The 20,226-nt window shown below is 32.5% G+C and overlaps 2 protein-coding genes across 2 annotated transcripts; one reads left to right on the forward strand and one right to left on the reverse strand.

Moving 5' to 3' along the window:
• Nucleotides 1-8,363: 8,363 nt before the first annotated feature.
• On the forward strand, nt 8,364-13,037 carry LOC120077782 (probable protein phosphatase 2C 60). The gene is made up of 4 exons (XM_039031802.1): nt 8,364-9,697; nt 10,210-10,577; nt 11,525-11,761; nt 12,393-13,037. The coding sequence occupies exons 1-4, from the start codon at nt 9,385-9,387 to the stop codon at nt 12,645-12,647; spliced, it is 1,173 nt and encodes a 390-aa protein (XP_038887730.1). The 5' UTR covers nt 8,364-9,384; the 3' UTR covers nt 12,648-13,037.
• Nucleotides 13,038-15,328: 2,291 nt separating this feature from the next.
• Nucleotides 15,329-17,950, reverse strand: LOC120077563 (protein CHAPERONE-LIKE PROTEIN OF POR1, chloroplastic-like). Its single transcript, XM_039031493.1, has 3 exons — nt 17,529-17,950; nt 16,325-16,685; nt 15,329-15,853 (listed from the first exon to the last, which is right to left on the reverse strand). The coding sequence occupies exons 1-3, from the start codon at nt 17,856-17,858 to the stop codon at nt 15,678-15,680; spliced, it is 867 nt and encodes a 288-aa protein (XP_038887421.1). The 5' UTR covers nt 17,859-17,950; the 3' UTR covers nt 15,329-15,677.
• Nucleotides 17,951-20,226: the final 2,276 nt, after the last annotated feature.

A 20,226-nucleotide genomic window follows, 5' to 3' on the forward strand; every position in this document is an offset into this window, starting at 1 on the left:
ATAAATATATTTGTAGTGCGAAGAGTGTAGCTGTCGTCTTTAATGAAGTGTCTGGCAGCTAACAGATGGTGGATAAAGTAATTACAGAGTTTAATTATTTATTCACATACCGTTGGAGCTTCAAGCTACAAGTCCATAAGGTCCCCTTGGTAGCTCAAAGGATTTAAGCTGAGAATCAGTTTTTGGGTTAATTTAATATGTTTAAATTAATAAGAGTGAGTTTAATTATATATGATATAATTAAATTAATTCAATTATATATTATATAATTGACATGATGTATTTGATACATTATAGTTTAATTGGAGGAACAAATATTTGAATATGATTCAAATATATTTTCTATGAATAAGATTCATAGTCGTTAAATTTAATATAAATATGATTTATATTAAATGTCATAAAATAAAGAAAAAGAACTATGGTTTATATATTGTATATGATGCAATATTAAAATTATAGGCTATAAATATAATATGATAAATTGGTTATCATATTTATTTATATTATTAATTATTTGATAATTAATTTTCTTTTTCTCTTTAACCATCCTTAGTGGGATGTTAATGGGTTTTATGACAAAAATGGGATAAATGAAAATACGATTTTTATTACTCTAAGAGATAAGCATTCATGATTGAGAGACTATCGATCGCGTAAGAAAGCCTATGCGATAGACTTGATCGCCTACACGATAGAACAATACTCCATGCAATAGTGTTAGTTCTTCCTCGATCGTCTTCCTCCTCCATCCCACAAACTCCTTCTAACCAAAATAGCCAGAGCCCACCGCTCCTGGGTTCTCACATCAAGAATACCAAGGTCACCAAGTGGTATCGTCCTCCTTTGGTTCAAGTTATTGTTTGCTGCTGTTCGTTTGGAGTGTTCGTGACTTGTTCGACGCGTTCGTGAACGTTAGTTCGAGGGATTTACTTGAAGAATAGTTATTCAAAGGTATAATCTCTAAACCTTGTTTATTGTTAGAAAGCATGCTGTAATTTATGTTTTATGCATAATCTATCTGTTTTACTATAAATGTATGCGTTAAATCGAAATGGGATTTGGACGATCCGCTTCCACTCATAGGTTTCTGTCAAAAGAGTTCCTTCACCTATAACAATTATTCATTATTTATTTGGTTAAGAAATCATTAACATACTTAATAATTTCTTGTAAGTGTGACCCTCCATTTTAGATCCTAGAGTTCGCCCTAATGAGCCAATCGAAGGAAAAAACCGATGGGGGCAAGAACTAAAGCGATCTTATCCATTTCTGGAGTTTGCCTTGATATTAACCTACTGCAAAAACCATCTGAAGGGGGCTGCTCCCAGGGCGCCTCGAGGTTGTGTAAGAAGGTCTCACATTGTAAACTAATGAAAGTGACCGTAGGACATGTTAACACACATCCCTCTCCCACTTACTATAAATACTCTCTCCATTCACCTTGATATTGACCGATGCAAATACCATTCGAAGGAGGACACTCCCAGGGTGTCTCAAGGCCAAGCATGAGTCTCACGGTGTGAATATTAAGGGAGAAACGTAAGTGGAAAAATTGACGCATAGGGTCCTATAGTTTGTAAATGTATTGAATAAACCCATTGTCTATTTAATAAAATATATGATATTGTATTCCATATTTTTGTTGCATTAATGATGCGTTGTGAATTATGATGCAATTATGGTGTGAGTTTGCAGTGATGTGTTATGCGTTTCACATGCAAGTTTTCCTAATAAGACCCAAGTATAAGCCTCACTAGGTTTCCTAGTAAGTCCAAGGTCGAACACAGGGACTACTGAGTAATTATGCGACAGTTACTTCGATTCTCTTGCGGTGGTGAAAATAAATAAGTTGGATGGTGTTTCAAACAAAGAGTTGATGAAATTGAGAAGTACAATGAGTATGCGATGAACGGGTTGAGAAGGGGTTTAGCTAATATTTCCTAAGATTATGTACAAGCTATGCGATCATGCTACCCACAAACAACAGCATGTCATCTCTCAATGAAAATGCCATAATTCCTATTTCTAGGACGCATGCGATGTATACGAAAAAGTCGATAGGACTTATGTCCAAGCCTTTATTCTTGTCTATGCTATGATGCATGATGCACACATAAAACAAGGTGACCGCATACTATCATATCCTATTTCTAGGGTGCATGCGATGTGTAAATAGCGATAGAACTTATGTCTAAGTTTCTATTGCTTGCTTATGCGGTTTTAATCTGACTCTCTCAAGCCTAGATTCTAATCTGACTCTCTCTCAAGTCTAGATTCTATCTTTAGATTACTCTTTTAAGTATCTTTAAAGGGTGAATGACGCATACATAAGACAAGATGATCGCATAAATGTAAATCTTAGGTCATACCAGCTAAGTACTTCTCAACCCATTCGGGAATTTAGCTACTCATGCAAAGTGTGGAGAGATTGAACATAGATTGAAATGAGATTTCCATTTTCTAAGTAAAGTGCTGAATACAAAATAGCAACGAAATTTAGAGATAAGAACCCTGGTAAGCAATATCTTGCTTCCTGTGGCCTTTTACACTGTCTTTTTCACTCCAACTTTATCCAGATGAATTTTCTTGCTATCGCAAGTGTTGGCCCTCTCTCCTTGTAGCACTTTCCCGCAGTCTTTCGATCTGTCCTGAATGATCTCTCGGCTTCTTCGTCTCCTAGCTTGTCTCCGTCCTCTAAATCTAAGTATGTACGTGAGCAGACTAACGGCTCTCTAACTTGTTCTTTATATCTATTTGTTTTTTTGTTACAATGGTGGCCTTTGGTATTTATAGAGCTCAAGGTGAAACAACCTTTCTCTCTAATGATTGCAATGATGGGTGGTCATTAAATCTCCTACTCTGATGCACCGATTAATGGTCACCGAAAGTTGAGCGTACTTGTGACAGTGTGGCTTTAACGACTTGTCAACTAAATTCGGATTCGACCGTCATCAGCTTTCCGTCCTATCATGATTTATTATGCTGTCATCTTGATGCGCAGTCTTCATGCGGCCACCTTTCTGAGTAACTTCTCATGAACGCATATGATCGCATAACTTTGCGATCGCCATCTTTTAAGCGTGTGGACGCCTAATTCCTTGGATCGCAATTTTACTTGTGCCAACACATTTTTCTTGTACAAAATAAGTAAATTAACTGCTTTTATGCAATGGGCGCATGCGATCGCAATTTCTTCAGTTTAGCGCTTTTGGACATGATATTGTTTATTTCTACCGTCGCATTCTCTCATTGTTTTACTTATTTGCGTTGTAATAACATGTATTTCTACCCGTTATCAATTAACCACAAACCAATAAACTAACATCCAAAGTTATCTTGTAACTTAAACATGTATGTAGATACATATAGGTGGATCATGTTTAAGTGATAACCTAAATGGTCTGTAGTAGATGGATAAGGTTGGGTACCTTATCCTAGTGACACTACGAATATAACTCGCTTTGGAGGTGTTACAATTATTGTAAAGTTCTACAAATGATCTGATCCTGATCATTCAAGTATAGACATGTAAGCGGAGATATTCTATATAAAAGAGTTTATATAAGACCGGACCACAAAATGCAGTCTCATTATATAACACCATTCATAATAGAGACTTACATTTCACCAGGATGACCATAGGTAGCATGACCTGAATCCTGAGTAAGTTGTGAACTTCTGCCTATGAGGGCGGTCCTTTAATTTGTATGGGTGAGAGTGGCTAGATTGCCAACTCAACATGCCTATCATTTTGGAGATTCGTCTGATTGGGGAGCTGAGAACATAGCTACACAAGAAGGAATTCACTTTCCTCGAGGTCGAGATAAGTAGATAAATTGCTCCCTTAAGAGCTAATTCCGGGGATTGAACAATGTGGCGTCACACCTTCTCTTGGACCGAGAAAGTTTAGTCATAGTTGGACTATGATCTATTGTTCATTAGAGGGATCAGTGGTACTTAAGGAGTTGGATGTAACTATAGCGGCATAATTTTGGCCAGCTGTACTTACAAGCAATTTGTGAAGGGTCATCGTATTGTTGATTGGTTATATCCAATGGACACAGAAATATATTTGTAGTATGAAGAATGCAGTTGTCGGTCTTTAGTGGAGTGCCCGACAGTTAATGAATGGTGAATATTTTAATTAAAGAATTTGATTAAATATTCATGTACCGTTGGAGCTTCAAGCTACAGGTCCATGGGGTCCCCTTGGTAACTCAATAAGATAAAATGGGAATCAAATTTTGATTAATTTGAATTGTTCAAATTAATAGAGGGATTTAATTATATATGATATTATTAAGTTATTTTAATTATATGTGATATAATTATTATAATGTATTTGATATATTATAGCTTAATTAAGAGGAAATATTGAATATGATTCAAATATTATTAATATGAATTGGATTCATGATTGTTAAATTTAATATAAGTATGATTTATATTAAATGTTATATAAGAGAGAAAAGAATCTATAGGTTGTATTGTATATGATACAATATTAAACTATAGATTGTATGTTATATTTGATATAACATATAATCTAATATATATGATATGATAAGTTAGCTATCATATATATATATTATTTTATTTTAAAATGAGGGAGGGAGTTACAACTCCCTCCCGCTCTTTTTACGTGGGTGGTTGTTGCAATTTTGGCTTTTAGGAAGAGAAGAGAGAGTCTTCTTATTCACGACACACACTGTGAGAAAGACAGAAGAGTTCTATGAGTTTTGGATTTTTGGTTAGTTAATGATCTTCAAAACTTCTTCCTCTCTGTTCAAAACTTTCCCTCATTCCAAAATAGTCAGAGCCCGCCACTCCTGGGTTCTCTACCTGAGAATACCGAGGAAGCCTTCGTGGTAGTATTTGTGCTCTTGATCGAGGTTTTCTTGAATAAAGTCTTCAAGGCGTTTATGTACTGTTCGAGGGATTCTTGAAGAAAAGTCTTCAAAGGTAAGGTTTCTAAAACCTAATTATATAGTATGCTTTAATTTCTGTAAATGCATATCTTGTTCGTATTTTACTGTAAAATTTACATTCAATGAAAAATGGGATTTGGGATGATCTTTCTTCCGCTCACGGTTCCCTTCAATTAGGGATCCTACATATCAAAGGATACTCAAGGCTTAAAAGGCTAGGAAGGGAGCTAACAAAGGGTGAGTGGCTTCTAACTCTTAAAGTATTTGAACATAATGCTTTTACTAGTTTCAAGTCCTAGCATGTTGAAAATGGCTAAGTATAGAATGTTGATGAATGTTTCCAAGCATGTTTTAGACGAATTAGTTCTCAAACATGTTTAAGTTTTCTTAAAGACTGCAGTTAAATGCGTAAGAGTTTTATGAAGAATGAGTTCATGGAATGTTTTCTCTTATGAGCTAATGTATGTATTGCTAAGTTTTAAAGATGTTTTCTTTTAAGAAGTGTCATGCATGAACTTTAGTTTTATGATGAATTATCTAAGAAAACATGATTTCTTCAAGCTCTATTTGAACACATGATAAGACACTTATGGACGCATGACTTAAGATTTCTAATTCTAAGTTTCATGAAGCATGCGTCGTTCAACATTCCTTTATTCCATGCTAGTTATTACAGTAAATGCTTTTAAAGCTTGTTTTAGTGGAATGCTTGATATTCTAAATTGAATGATTTTCCTAGAAGTTTAACTAGTATGATGTGATGAGGAAGCCGATACTGAATGAAGATGAGAAGGTGTCTGGCTTATGATGAAGAAACCGATACCGAAGGACTATGAGAAGGTATCTGGTCCCTGGTACCTAAGGTTGATGGTACCAAGAATATTACCACGTGCACATAGGTATAGTTTGATGTTGGTCGTGTTGAGATTACTCCACACGAACTAAGGATTTCATCGTTGAGTGATTGAGCAAAATGACTCTCCTCAACTATGGTTATAAGGTGAAGAATTCTATTTGAGATTTTCAGTATTTTATGCGATATGATGATTTACATGTTTTACGACATAATATTTTTAAAACCCTGGGTTTCAGTGTTATATGTTTTTCAAGAAGAAAGATATGTTTTGAATCATTTGAATGTCGTTTTCAAAAGTTGTGTGAAAACATAGATTTTCATGGTAAAAACATATGTTATTTTTTAAAGTATGCCACTCACTGAGCTCCCCAACTCATGTTTTCCTATGGTTTCATTTCTCCCCTGGTAGCAGAAAAGTTCCAGGATTCCAGGGTTGCGGGTTACTTGACAAAGATAATTCAGTCTGCCACCATTGTAAAAGAGTTCGATAGTCAAGTGTGTTAGGCCCTACCTAATTAGAGTATGAATTTGGTCTATAATGAAATATATCTTGAGTGATAATGTGGAAATAATATAAAGTGATGATAGGTTATGTTGAGTTATGTAATGGTTATGACGTTTTACAGATTCAGTTGGCTGAAGATGTCATAAGAGGGTTGACATTTGCTGTTTTCACATGTTCTCTTGGATTAAATAGGTAATATGAGAGGGGTTGTGATATAACATCTTAAAACTTGGGACAAATGAAAATTAAATTCAAAACCTAAATATTAAAAATATATATTTTTTTTCAATATTTTATTCGTTAGCATATATTTATGTCGATTGAGTTAGGCTCATCTTAACGAACTTCATTTAATTTTAATTATATATTCAGCAAAAAGATTGGTGTAACCGGATGTGCCAAAATATTTTTGCTTTGATTTATTTTAAGAAAAATAAATTTTAATCCTTATCCCTTCCTTTCACCCTTTGGCCTTTGTCGCAATCCGACGCGATCACACGTGAGTTCAAGTCCACGAAATTTCCACTGTCACCATACCCCACATCTCGCAGTCACTCTCCAACCCAGTCCCTTTCTTTTTTTCAAAAAAGAAAAAAAGATTACCTTTTCGGTTTATTAATCTTATTTTAAATTTTAAGTTTAATTTCTATTTCACTCTAAATTTTTAAATGTTATATTTTTTTTTTTAAAAAAAAAAAATCGAATCTAATATTCATTTGATTATTAAATTTCAATATTTTACAAGTTTACTTTCGAGTTTTCGCTAATGCTCACTTTGATCTTTTACATTTTCACTTAAAAAAATTTAAATCATTTATTTAAAATAATCATGGAGTTAAAATTCATAACTATATAGTAATGAAAATTAGTTAAAACTAACTAATTAAAATTATTTTGGTTCTTTTAAATTAATCAATAGATATTAACACTAGGGGCTAAAGTGTATATTTAGTGAAAAATCAAGTTTAAAAGTGTGAATTTTGAAATTTAGGAACCAAATAGAAATAAAGCTCAAAATTTAAGGGTATAAATGTAACATTTTGAAATCTAATTACTAAAATAAAAATTAAACTCAAAATTCAGGGATAATTATGTAATATTTTAAAACATATAAATCAAATCAAAACTAGACCCAACGTCTAGGGATCAAAAAGTTAATTATCACCTTTTTAGGCATATTTTCACTTTTCTAAATATTGGTTGAATTATATGTTTGGGTTATAACTTCTGTTTTGGTTCTTTAACTTTAAAAAAATATTTAATAGGTGTGTGAACTTTTAATCTTGTGTTTAATAGAATCCTAAGTATTAAAAACTATTTAATATAACCTTTAAACATTTAGTTTTGTGGGAATAGGTTCTCCAAATTTTAATGTTCTTTCTAAGTCTTTAAAGGAATTCAAAGAAAAATTGTAATTTAACCCATAAATTATTCAATTAGACCGATATAAATACAATCGACAACTTTATGTTAGATATAGGGAAAAAAACAAGCGAAAAATAATTGTTACACTCTTCGTCCAAGTGTTGAGGAGTGCAACAACTACAATTTAATAGTTACATTGAATAATTTTCCTTGCTAGTCTCTCTTGTTCATGTTCGAATAACAATGTAGTCAATATTTTTATAAGTTTGGATATATAATGAAATTTTAAAGATGCAAGTTTAAACTTCATTTCAATCCTTTCAATCTTCCTTTTATATATATATATATATATTCTGTCTTAACTATTATAATTCAGAAAGTATCGACTTCGTTTTTTAGTATTTTTTTTTACTTTGCAGCATCTATTTATTCAATACTCGTCTCTAAAACATGTGGTTCAAATATAAAGTTATATCATAACATGTATACAAAAATTCAAACGCGCGTGATTAATTCATGGAAGGAAAAAAAGAGAAGAAGCAAAATGATTAGTTTTCTAAAATTGAAAGAACTAAAATAAATATTTTGAAATCTCAACGATATAAATAGAACAAATTTATAGAGATGGAAATCGACGTTTTTGAAAGCGAGTTAAACCGCGTGGAATGAGAATGAGATAAATCGATAAAAATTTGAACTTAGCATCAAATAGCATGACGCTAAACCCACATTAAACCAAAAATGACACTTTCTCAAAGTCCATAGGGGAATGAATTCTCTCTCTATTTCTCTCAGACGCGTCTGTGTGCTGACTGTTTGCTAGGGATCCTCGCTTCGTTGGCCTCAAAAGTTAACCCTTGTCACTCCTTAACCGGCGACCGCCGGCTCTCCTCCGTTTCCCCACCCACAGCCTTCCGCCAGACTTGCCTCCGCCTCCATTTCTGTCACGCCCATCTTCTTTTTCTTCTTCAAATCTCATCGAGGAGCAGCCAAAATCCAGAACCCACCTAGATCTTCCTCTATATAACATCTGCTATTCATCCCCCTTTGCAGATCTTTCTACTTTTCTTCTTATTCTTCTCGACTGTACTTTAATCTCTTGGTTCCTCTGTTTGTTTCCTACCCTTTTGGTCAAGTTTTTGACTGGTTCTGTTGATTGGGGTTAATTGGGGTTTTGGGTTATTTTTATTTATTTTTTTTTTTTAAAAAAAAATTGAATCGTTTGTGGGTTTAATTTGTTGAATGTGAATTCGTAGACTTGGTTCTAGATTGATTAAGTGTTTTCTCTGACCAATCCGCATAGAAATCTGGTGGAGGAAGTGGGTTTGGCTTTGACTACTATTCTGTTTCAAAAACCTCTTGAATCTTCAACTTCGACTTTGATTTCGTTATTTCTTTCTTTTTCTCTATTCATTGTTTGTGACCAGTAATTTTCCTTGGGTTTCTGGTTGGGATAAGAGGCAGAGAGGGGTTTTGGAAAATATCTCCTTGACCCCGATTGTTATGATAAGCAGAGGAATAAAGAATGAGAATTCAGTCCATTTGTACGGTAATGTTTTATTAGTACATTACCTACGTTGTGTTTGACTGAGAAAGGAGAAGGATATAAAATAAGGTAGGGGAAAAGCAAAACCTTCTGTGATTGGAATTTTTTAGTTTGAATAGAATCACTTAGGGAGGAGTATTTTTCTTTCAAAATGTGGAGGATTTTTTGGATGAGATGAGGGATGTTATCGGAGTTGATGAACTTTTTGAGGGCCTGTTTCCAGCCTAGCTCTGATCCGTATGCGGCAGCGGAAATCAGGGGGCGGCAGGACGGGCTGTTATGGTACAAAGATAGTGGACAACACTTGAATGGCGAGTTTTCAATGTCTGTGATTCAGGCCAACAATTTGCTTGAAGATCAGAGCCAGATTGAGTCGGGCAGTTTGAGCTTACACGAGTCTGGTCCCAAAGGAACATTTGTTGGTGTTTATGATGGCCATGGAGGCCCTGAGACTTCTCGGTATATCTGTGATCATCTATTCCAGCATCTCAAGAGTGAGACATCTACTTTCTGCACCAATTCAAAACTCAGAACTTTCTTATTGCAGCTTTATATTTTCTGTTTCCTATTTGATCATGGAGAGAAGGGAAAGAAACTAGTTTGTGGATCATTTAGGTATATTCCCTGTTTTTTAATGAAAAATTTCACTGATTTCCTTCTCTCACTTTCTCTCTTTCTCCTGTTTTCTTTTTTTCATGAAGTATTTGCCTGAATATATGATTTTTTTTCAATGAGTTTTTAAGGTATCGTGCACATCAATGATTCTGTAATAGTTCCTTTATAAAAAAGAGCAACTTGGAGTTAGCTACCGTTGATTCAGATAAAAGGTGACAGGCAATTGGGATTATGTTTACTAGGACAGAAGATTCTAGTTTGCACCTATAGTTTTCTTAATTAAGATGCTCGCTTCATATGCGATAAAAGGAATGTATCCCTGTCATAGATTTTTGGGTGGTCAGGGATACATCATTGATATTTGAAAGTTTTATTGATCTGTTTTGTGTAGGATTGACTTCTGAGCAAGATTTAATGTCTGCGGATGTAATACGCAAGGCATTCCAAGTGACAGAAGAGGGTTTTCTTTCAATAGTTCGAAGTCAATGGTCAACAAATCCTCAAATTGCAGCTGTTGGTTCATGCTGTCTAGTTGGTGTAATTTGTGATGGGACTCTTTATGTTGCAAATCTAGGTGATTCACGTGCTGTTTTGGGTAGAGTAGTGAAGGCAACTGGCGAGGTTCTAGCCATTCAGTTATCAACTGAGCACAATGTTTCTAATGAATCCACGAGGCAAGAGCTGCAGTCTTTGCACCCTGATGACCCACAAGTTGTGGTTTTAAGGCATAATGTTTGGCGAGTAAAGGGCATAATACAGGTTTGTATGTACAGATCTTTGCACTTCTCTAGTCTGTTGTAAGTAATTGATTGATTGGATTTGTGTCTGCTTTTCATATTCTGTATTGCTCCTACCTTCTATGTGCCGAATCATAGTAAGAGCAAAGGCCGAGTTTTTCTTGTGCGTATTGCGTCAAGTAACTTTTTCCTGCTCCACTCTTTGAGCAGAATGGAATTCCTGGATACACTAACCTTAAGGGCGTGCAAAGAATGAGTCTACATTGATTCTTTGGCATTGAAAGTTTCCTCCTTCCTCATATTTTCAATAGCAGTTTAGTTAGAACAGACAGCCATTAGTTATCCTCTTAGGTTCTTACAGATTCAGTATCCTTCGACCTTCCGACCCTAGCAGCTGCCTTCAACTCCAAACATTGTGCTTGCTCCTGGATGTGTAACCAAAACTCTTTTGGATTATTTTTTAAGGAAAAATGAAAATAACTCAGGATGTGGACTGCATATTTCTGGTTTTTATGTATTGTGGTTTAGAAAGGACATGTTGCATCCTTTTGATGAACACAAATTAATAACTTAAGGGTCGATGCTTAGGATCGATAGTTCAATTATCATTCAAGCTGAAAGTTAACCGGTAGGCCTTAGAGTTGATAGTCATTTGCATTGAATGGTATCAGGCATCAGCTTCTCCATTGTTAGCCGGTTATGGGGGAAAATAGCATAACACTCGTTTCATTTTGGAGAAATTAGAATGCCAAAAGATGTCTTTTCTTCTCTTCTTTCTGTTTCGGTTGCATTTTGGAAATATAAATTAACTTTAGAGACAAATGAATTGGATATTTTTATCAATGAACGCCATACACTAGTAGGATAGCTTGTCTAACTATTAATGCTTCTCATAATTCTTAGACCCATCTGGAGAATGCTTTCTTGTTGGGGCTATGGTTTTAATCTTCAGAGGTTTTACTATTACAGATTTCCAGATCTATAGGCGATGTGTACTTGAAAAAAGCTGAGTTCAATAGAGAACCGTTGTATGCAAAGTTTCGAGTTCAGAAACCCTTCAAAAAGCCATTTTTGAGCTCTGAACCAGCCATTTCTGAGATCCAGTTGAAGCCAGATGACCAATTTGTTATATTTGCATCAGATGGGTTGTGGGAGCACCTTAGCAATCAGGAAGTGGTCGATATAGTTCATAGCCACTCTCAAAATGTGAGATCTCAATCTAATTTTTCTCGGTTTCATCACCCTTTCCATTTAACAAGATATATAATTTTATTTTTCCTTATACTCATGCGGAGAACTAGAAGTTCAAACTTGCATTACTCTTCTTTTTGACGTAAGTAGTCTTGTTCATTGCGGTTTGAAGGAAGTTTGTTGAAGGATCTTGGATGTGATGAATTTTATTTTCCATCATGATGGCTAGAATTTGCATTTCATCTTTATTGTCTAAAAATTTGCACGAACTGATTTTGAGATTTAATAGGTATTGCCATAGATTTTCATCCATTTCAAATCTCTTTTTCCACTGATATACCAAGGATTGATTTTTTAGATGATTTCACTGTGGTCGACAAGCTTTAGCGGTTTCTTAGCCATAAGAATCTCTAGAACTTTTAAACTTGCAATTTCGTCCAGAAATTCTTTTTACCAATATCAGATGATTCTCAAATGAAATCTTCCATTTAGAGGTTTACCCAATTCACCAGTCTTCCCTTTTCAATTTTACCCAATCGTTTTTAAAATTCCAGGACTTTTTATGATTCCCTATTTAAGCACATATGAACAAATCTAGAGCCAAGGACCATTCTATTCTTTTTAACATATGCTATTACTTTTGCAGGGAAGTGCAAGAAGACTGGTCAGAGCTGCTCTTCAAGTAGCTGCAAAGAAAAGAGAAATGAGGTACTCAGATTTGAAGAAGATCGGTCGTGGTGTTCGTCGCCATTTCCATGACGACATCACCGTGGTGGTTGTGTTTCTTGATACAAATTTGCTCTTCAAAGCCAGCTCAACAAAGAGCTCAAGTGTCTCACTACGAGGTGGTGGAGTCAACCAGCTTCCTAACTCTTTATCCCCCGTCACTACGCCCGTGTAGAACCCAGAAAACCCCTGATTGAAGGCTTGGTATGGATCTTCTGCTGTATTCCCCCTATGTGAATAGTAAGTAGCTTCCAATAGAAAGAAAGAGCTGCAAGGCCCATCCAACTTATTGTACTAGATTCAAAGCTCTCAACTGAATAGTCTCATGTAAAAGAAGAGTAAACTTAAAAAAAAGGTGGTACAATCAGATATTTATTAGTGGGTTAGATCTTGTAATGTAAAACTCTATGTAACTCTGCCTGTTCCACCCCTTCTGGTATATTTCAGGTCTTCAAGTTCTTTATACTCAGTGTTAAACTTTTGCCCTTTTCCACTTAGAAAATGCAACCAACTTTTGTAACTAGCTTCAATTTGAAAGACACTAATACCATTTAGCCTTTGTAAATGCATCATGTCTTAACAGGGTTGAATGGCTTGAAAGAATTCTAGTTCCTTTGTAGTAAGGTGTTTTCACTGGCTCTATTGTTTCAGCCATACTAACTGTCCCTAATTCTCTACCTAGATGTTCTAAACCTATGTTAGTACGAATAGAAAAAGACAAGAAAACATAAGTAATTATGGCTTTAGATTCATTTGCATGGTTGTAATTTTTAAAATAATTGTTAACTATTTTGTTTTAAAAAAATCAATTGCGAACGAAGTAAATTAGTATTTGGTAAATTTAAAGTTGAAATCTAAAAAAAGTAGGTATTAGCGTTTGATAAATAAATATTAAATTATATTATTCTAGCTATAATTATAATAACTAAAATAAACTTACTACTAAATCTTTTATCTTTTTTTTAAAATATATAATTTTAGGTAATTATTTAGAATGATATATTTTGTTTATCGTAAATTAATTTTTAAATATTAAGAGTAATAACTTTGTTTTTTTAAAAAAATTGATATATTTTTTTAAAAAAAGGAGATGCATTCAACTTATGAAAAATAGAAAGTATAGACTTGATTAGGTGAGGAAGAAAATAAGTGTATGAAATAAATCTTAATTCTAAAAAATATAATTAAAAATTAAAATTTAATTTAAAACTATATCTAATTTTACGATAATCCAAAAGCTTGAACGTGCGATATTAAATGATTTAAATCCTAATCTATTTTACCAAAACACAAAAATCGTTAAGATTTGCTTTTAATTACTTTTGTTCATCCCAACATCAACTACAAACGATATCGATGAAAAAATTACAAATAATAATAACATTTCAAAAGGAGTTTCTCTCAAGTCCTACAATGGACGTTCCCTCCAAAGACCCTCTCTCTTATTTATAACCAAAATCCTCTATATAATTACCACTTTATCTCTTACTAATATCCTATTAATATTTATAATATACATCCTTACTAATAATCTCACGATCTAGCTTTAAATGTGTGGTTGTTGGCTTAGGTTTGAATTGAGGTAATGTTTTGTGCGTTAGGTTGATCTCTTAGGTTATGAGCTTGTTAATCTTATAGATTACAGTTTACACAAATTAATGTTACATGACCTTAAATTTATAAAATCCTTTCGATGTTATGTGTTGGTATTTACAAATCATAAACCCACAATCGTGAAATATATGTTATCAATCGGACCATACCTCGATATATAAGACATTTATTATTTTACTTTCGAAAATTCAATCTTCTTTTACTCCACTTTTCTTTATGTAAAATAATAAAATAAGTACATAATTTGAATACGAAAAATTATTTTAAATGACATAGATGGTTAAAAATATTTACAAATAATAATAAAATATTACAATCTATATACGATAGACTATTATTTGTATCTATATAAACACATTTATTGCAGTCTATGGACAGTGAAATTTTATTATTTTTATAAATATTTTGTCTCATTTTCATATATTTGAAAACAACTTCTTGAATAGATATTACATATTTTGATCATGTTTATATTTTGTTTTATTACCACTTTTTGATAGGGCCAAATTTTGATAAATGGTTTTAAAAACTTGACTTTTTTTTTTTTTTTTTTTTTTTTTTTTTTTTTTTTTAATTTAGCTTAGAATTCAAATGTACTTAAAAAAAACAAACAAAGTGGAACAAGTATAATTTTTTTTAAAATAATAATAATAATAAAAAAATAAAATAAAGCTCTATTTAATAATCATTTGATTTTTAAAAATTATACTTGCTTTCTTCTATTTCCTTACTATAATTTTCTTCTTTGTGAAGAAAACATTTGAATTTTATAGTCAAAATTCAAAAACAAAAACAAGTATTTAAAAACTTTTTTTTTAATTTCCAAAAACTTGCTTTTATTTTTGGAATTTGAATAAAAATTCAAAATTTAGAAAACCATACCAAAAAAATTAAAAGCCACATTGTTAACTAAGGGTGCCAAAATGATTATCTACCTCAAATTGTTCAAATTAATTAAGAGGATGTTTGACTCAAGGAGTTGGAGGTAGAAAAGAGTGGATGGAGCTTCTGAACTCCACTCTTGTTTGGTTCAAGGAGTTTGTGGGTCACATGACTAAAAAACATCAAGTTTATACTTTATTAACTTCTTAAACTATGCGCCGTAACTTCACGACTCCACTCCTTATCCCAAACATCCCATAAATCCGTCCTCTAGACATAGCAAGGTGCTAACATAGAACTACTTCGAGAAACATTGACATGAAACGAGAACTTAAAACCGGTAAAATTGGAATGATCAAATTCTCTATAAAACCAGTACAACTACTTGGGACTGTATTCTTTTCACTTCCATAATCTACAACTCAAACTGGAATCTTACATTGCAGACACAGGCTAAATCAGCATTGAACAGAATCGATATCTGCAGAGTTAACAAGTTTCAAAAACTTTCTCAGAGGGATAACATGGACACCTACCAGAACACTTCCTGAACAGTAAATTGATCATAACTATGTCAAGAATTTTTGTTCTGTTTCCCCTTTGTACAATATGAAATGATACACATCCTCAAAAATGCTAACGTATGAACATGTGAATGAATTTACATTGTTATGGAGATTTGACTATAAATCCAGAGCCTATCTCATCCCTAACCCAAGTAAAGAGAGACGAAAAGTTGAGAGAAGATGATAAATTCACTTATCATAGCGGCTGGAGAACGTAAGCCGAGGAATGGAACGACGTCAACTTGCAACCAATTCTCAACTGCTGAACCAACTACTGCACCTGCCACAAGCCCACCTATGACTATGATGGATGCTTTTCCTGCAAAGAACAGTAGAGCTAATAAAAAATATTATCATATGAAAATTGCAGGACCTATATATGGCTCCAAGATGTGAGATCTGTATTTCTCAGCACAAATTTGTGCGCACGAATCAAAATAATTTCATTTAGGTCAAAATTCCTGAATATCTGTAATAAAAGTAATTTAAATATCGCTTGTAGTATAAAAGAATATATTTTTCTTAAATCACCGATTGACCCAAAAACTTAAATTGATGGGTGAAGACAAATTTAATATTAAGCCTGTTCCCCCTCAACCATCAAAGTCTCCCCTTCTAAAATCAAGTAGAGAACAATAACTTAAGTTTTATTTCTCAAAACCTCAACAGCATCCGCAAGCAGAAAACCATGCAATTCCTTCTATTGTTCTCCAAATTCACAAAGATTGAGATAGTTTTAATCTTGTAAGAACTAAAAGCATAAAGAATTAGCATTAGCAGAACTCCTTACCAAGCTTCACATTCCTTTTGGTCATGAAATACAAGGAAGCTCCACAACTACTTGCTAAGATTAGTCCAGGAACATCAGCTCCATCATATGTCATTGTAGTAGATGTGGCTGCTCCATTTACATAAGTTAAAACCATCAAAGCTCCATATACACCTGCTTGTATGCCAAAATTACTAATGGTTGGCGTTTCAATAGACAATTGTGTGTTCTTCCTTGTAGACTTCAGCCACTGAGGCATTAGGCGAATCTTTGGGTCATTGATGGGTTTGGCATCAGCATAAAGGATCCCACTACTCACAACTTTTCCTGCTCGTCGCTGAGTCAAGCTCCGCATTAGCAACATGTCATATGCAGCCTCAACCTAGTACACGTAAAAGAAGCAATGACCGACCATGAGTGAACTGAAGACCAACACTAATGATTGAGATTATAGCGAAAAACAGATATTGAATTGCAATCATGGAACAAGACCAAATCAAAGTGGCTCAAGAACAAAATTTCCAATAACTTTAAGATTGAGCGGCAGAGATAATCTACTGTACTAAAATTGTACTCAATCGATGTAAAAAAAAAAAAAAAAAATTGTACTCAATCTGCAGCAGCATTATGAATTAACCAACTTCGATAAGTTTGTCCCGTGCCGTTAAAAATAACAACTGAGCTGCAAATAAATTTAATAATCCTGGTACAGTATTTTGTTCAAAACTATAACTACCTCCTTATGTAGTAAAAACGATCTGAATACAATGTGCGAATCTAAATTGTAGAGTCATGCACGTTTTCTTAACTCTTCATCTTAGCCTAGCCAATTCCTTCTACTTCCCGTTTGCCTGGTTCAATTTACAGTTTATGAATCAAACATTTCTCACAGTTAAAACTTCAAGCGCATAAAAACGAGGTACATGGATTCATAAATTGGACCATGTCGCCGGATTTATAGATTAATTGACAATGAATAGGTACAAAAGGAAAGTATTACTCACTCAAGAAATTCACAAGCTCCATGATGATCATATAAAATAAAATATAAAAAAAAAAACAAAAAAACAAAAAACAAAAAAGATAAAGATCATACGAATAATTACCAAATCAATCGGAGTTCAAAATTCAGAATGCCAATATTCAAATCAAAGAGGACGCAATAGTTAGATCCCTAATTTACCAAAATTCCCCTAATGAAGTAGAAAAATCGAACTCCTTCTACCTGCGCCACTGTTTCTTGGTCGTCGTTGCAAGCAGCCAAAATCGAATTCCTAGCACGAAGAATGTCATCGAACGAAGCCGCATCGGAAACTCCGAGGACCTTGAGAGCGTTTTCCACGGACATCTCGAACGGCGCAGAGTCATCGGCTCTCGAGCCCGCTTGCACCGGCGTGGCCGTCATCGTCGGCGTTCGAGAGGTTTGTGAAATGCTAACGCCTTTCCATAGACTCAATTTTCCGATGAAGTTCGAACGAAGACGGTGACATGGCGGCGTAGGAAAGGCAGCGCCGCCAGAAAGATTGTTGGGGCGGACGGAAAGAGTGGCTGCCATTCCTTTGAATTCAATGAAAATGTAAGGCTTTTCTTCTGAGAGGTGTGTATCTGTGCGTGGTTTCCAGTGTGAGCTGAACGAAGCAGAGCTGGTTGGATTAGGCTGCGCCAATCTTATAGTACGCTATTGTGAGCTCTCCTGAGTTTTTTTTTTTTTTTTTTTTTTTTGACCCAATCCAATATAGTACTTTGAAAAGAAAAAAAAAAAAAATATATATATATATATATATAATATATATATATAATTATTATGGTTAAAAGGACTATTTTGGTTGGTTCAATTTTAGTCATAGTCAATAAATCTTAAAGGTAGTTCTACTATTTGCATATTGTTTTTATTTTTTTAAAAAATTGTTTTTGAATTTCTAATTTGTTCCATTTTAAATTTTGAAAACATATATTATATTTTCATTATATAAAATTTATTGTTATTATTTAGTTAATTTAGATTAAAATTTGAAACATTTATTAAAAGTATAAGATTAAAATTATATATTTGAAAGTATATTATTAGAGTTGAACAATCTCAAATACATATATCAAAATGATATTTTAATTCACAAATTTAGTCTCTATATACTTATTTCTAATTTTAGTTTATATAGTTCAAATAAATTTTAGAATGAGTCTCTATTAGTAGTTTATTATTGTTTTTTCACAAAAATATTTGGTTATCTATTAACATTTTAACTATAAATTTTCAAAACATATTTACATATTGTATTTTTTTACATTGATATTGTTATTGTTTACTTAATTTTGATAAAATTAACTTCGAATCATTAAATTTAAAATTTATTGGAAGCTACAGAGTATGTGGGAAAAAAAAAAACTAAGACTAATTTGTACTCTTGCTTGAGAAGATGAGCAATATTTAGGTGCATTGTGGCAACCTCTATATTTGTTTACCTCACCTTTAATCACACAATAATGAAATTAAAAAAATATTTTAAAAAGAAAGAAAACAACATTAAATTTTTTTAAATATTTTAAAAAGAAAGAAAACCACGTGAAAAATTGTCGTTAAATAATTTAGTGGATGACAACAAAATAGATGCAACCCTCAGGCCTTGATACGCCTAAATATTTTCTTTAGAAGATACACAAAGTATTTTAGCTTTTTTTTTAGTACTGTATTTTAGTTCTTTATCTCCTATCATGTAGTTTTTAAACTTACTAATTACAACAAAGGTCGAGTATTGTCTAAAGTTATGCTCGATTAATATACAAAATTTATAGAGAATGTCAACTTAGCTCGGTTGTAACTGATATGTACTCTCTTCCTAAAAATCATATGTGTAATCCCTATCCTAAATATTTTCAAAACAATTTGATTTATTTTCTCACATTTAATTAAATAGTTGTACGTATCAACATAACTATTTGATTTTTTGAAAATCATGAAGTCTATAAATATTACTCCACTCCACTAGATTTATATTGTCATTGTTTTGTACTTTTCATATATATTTTTAAAATTTAAGTCAAGTTTTGAAAAGAAAAAATAAAATAAGTTTTACAATTTTTTAAAAAAACCAGCTAAGAATTCATTTTTTTTAAATGATAAAATTCACCGTAACAAATTAGAAGAAAAACAAACATAAATTTCAAAATTACAACTAACAACCAAATGATTATAAAATCACACATGAATTATGTATTTTAATTTGAGAAAATCATGTACTAAAATAATAATAGTAATAATAATAATTTTAGAAAGTCACAGTCAACAATGTCAATGCAAAGTTTATTTATATATGTTTGTACATATAGGTTTTCTTTTAATATAAAAAAACGTTTTTTTAACAAATAAAAATTTATGGATATTAATAAAGGCTACATTATTCAAAGTTTACGAAATTGGTTTTATGAAGCAAAGTTTCCACAATGTTGACTATCGTGTGTGTCTATTAAGGATGTTTATGGATTAAGCCTGTTATAAAATTTTCAACCAAAATAATATTTATTAAAAAATGAATCTAATCAAACTAAACCATAAAATATTTAAATTGGATTAATGCAGATTAATCGGGTCATTTATTTAAATTTTTGTTATAAAAATAAGCAAAATGTAAATATGTAAAAATCTAATTTAATTATTTTCATATATTGAATTAAAATAAACAATCTATTCTCAATTTACATAGTCTAACACCGCAAAGAAACTATTTTAAGAGTTGTTGAAGAATAAATTATTAAAAAAATATTGAAATTAAATTAAATTAAAATCAATATATATATAAATAATTATGTTATATATAATTAAAAATATATATATTTTAAAATGAGTAATAAATTCGGGTTGGTTCGGATTATATTAGGTTAACTCATAAAATTTTCAGGTCATCGGATTTTTTGAACACCCTCTA

The sequence above is a fragment of the Benincasa hispida genome, chromosome 5, assembly GCF_009727055.1.
Source record: "Benincasa hispida cultivar B227 chromosome 5, ASM972705v1, whole genome shotgun sequence".
In the NCBI taxonomy this organism is placed as follows: domain Eukaryota; kingdom Viridiplantae; phylum Streptophyta; class Magnoliopsida; order Cucurbitales; family Cucurbitaceae; genus Benincasa; species Benincasa hispida.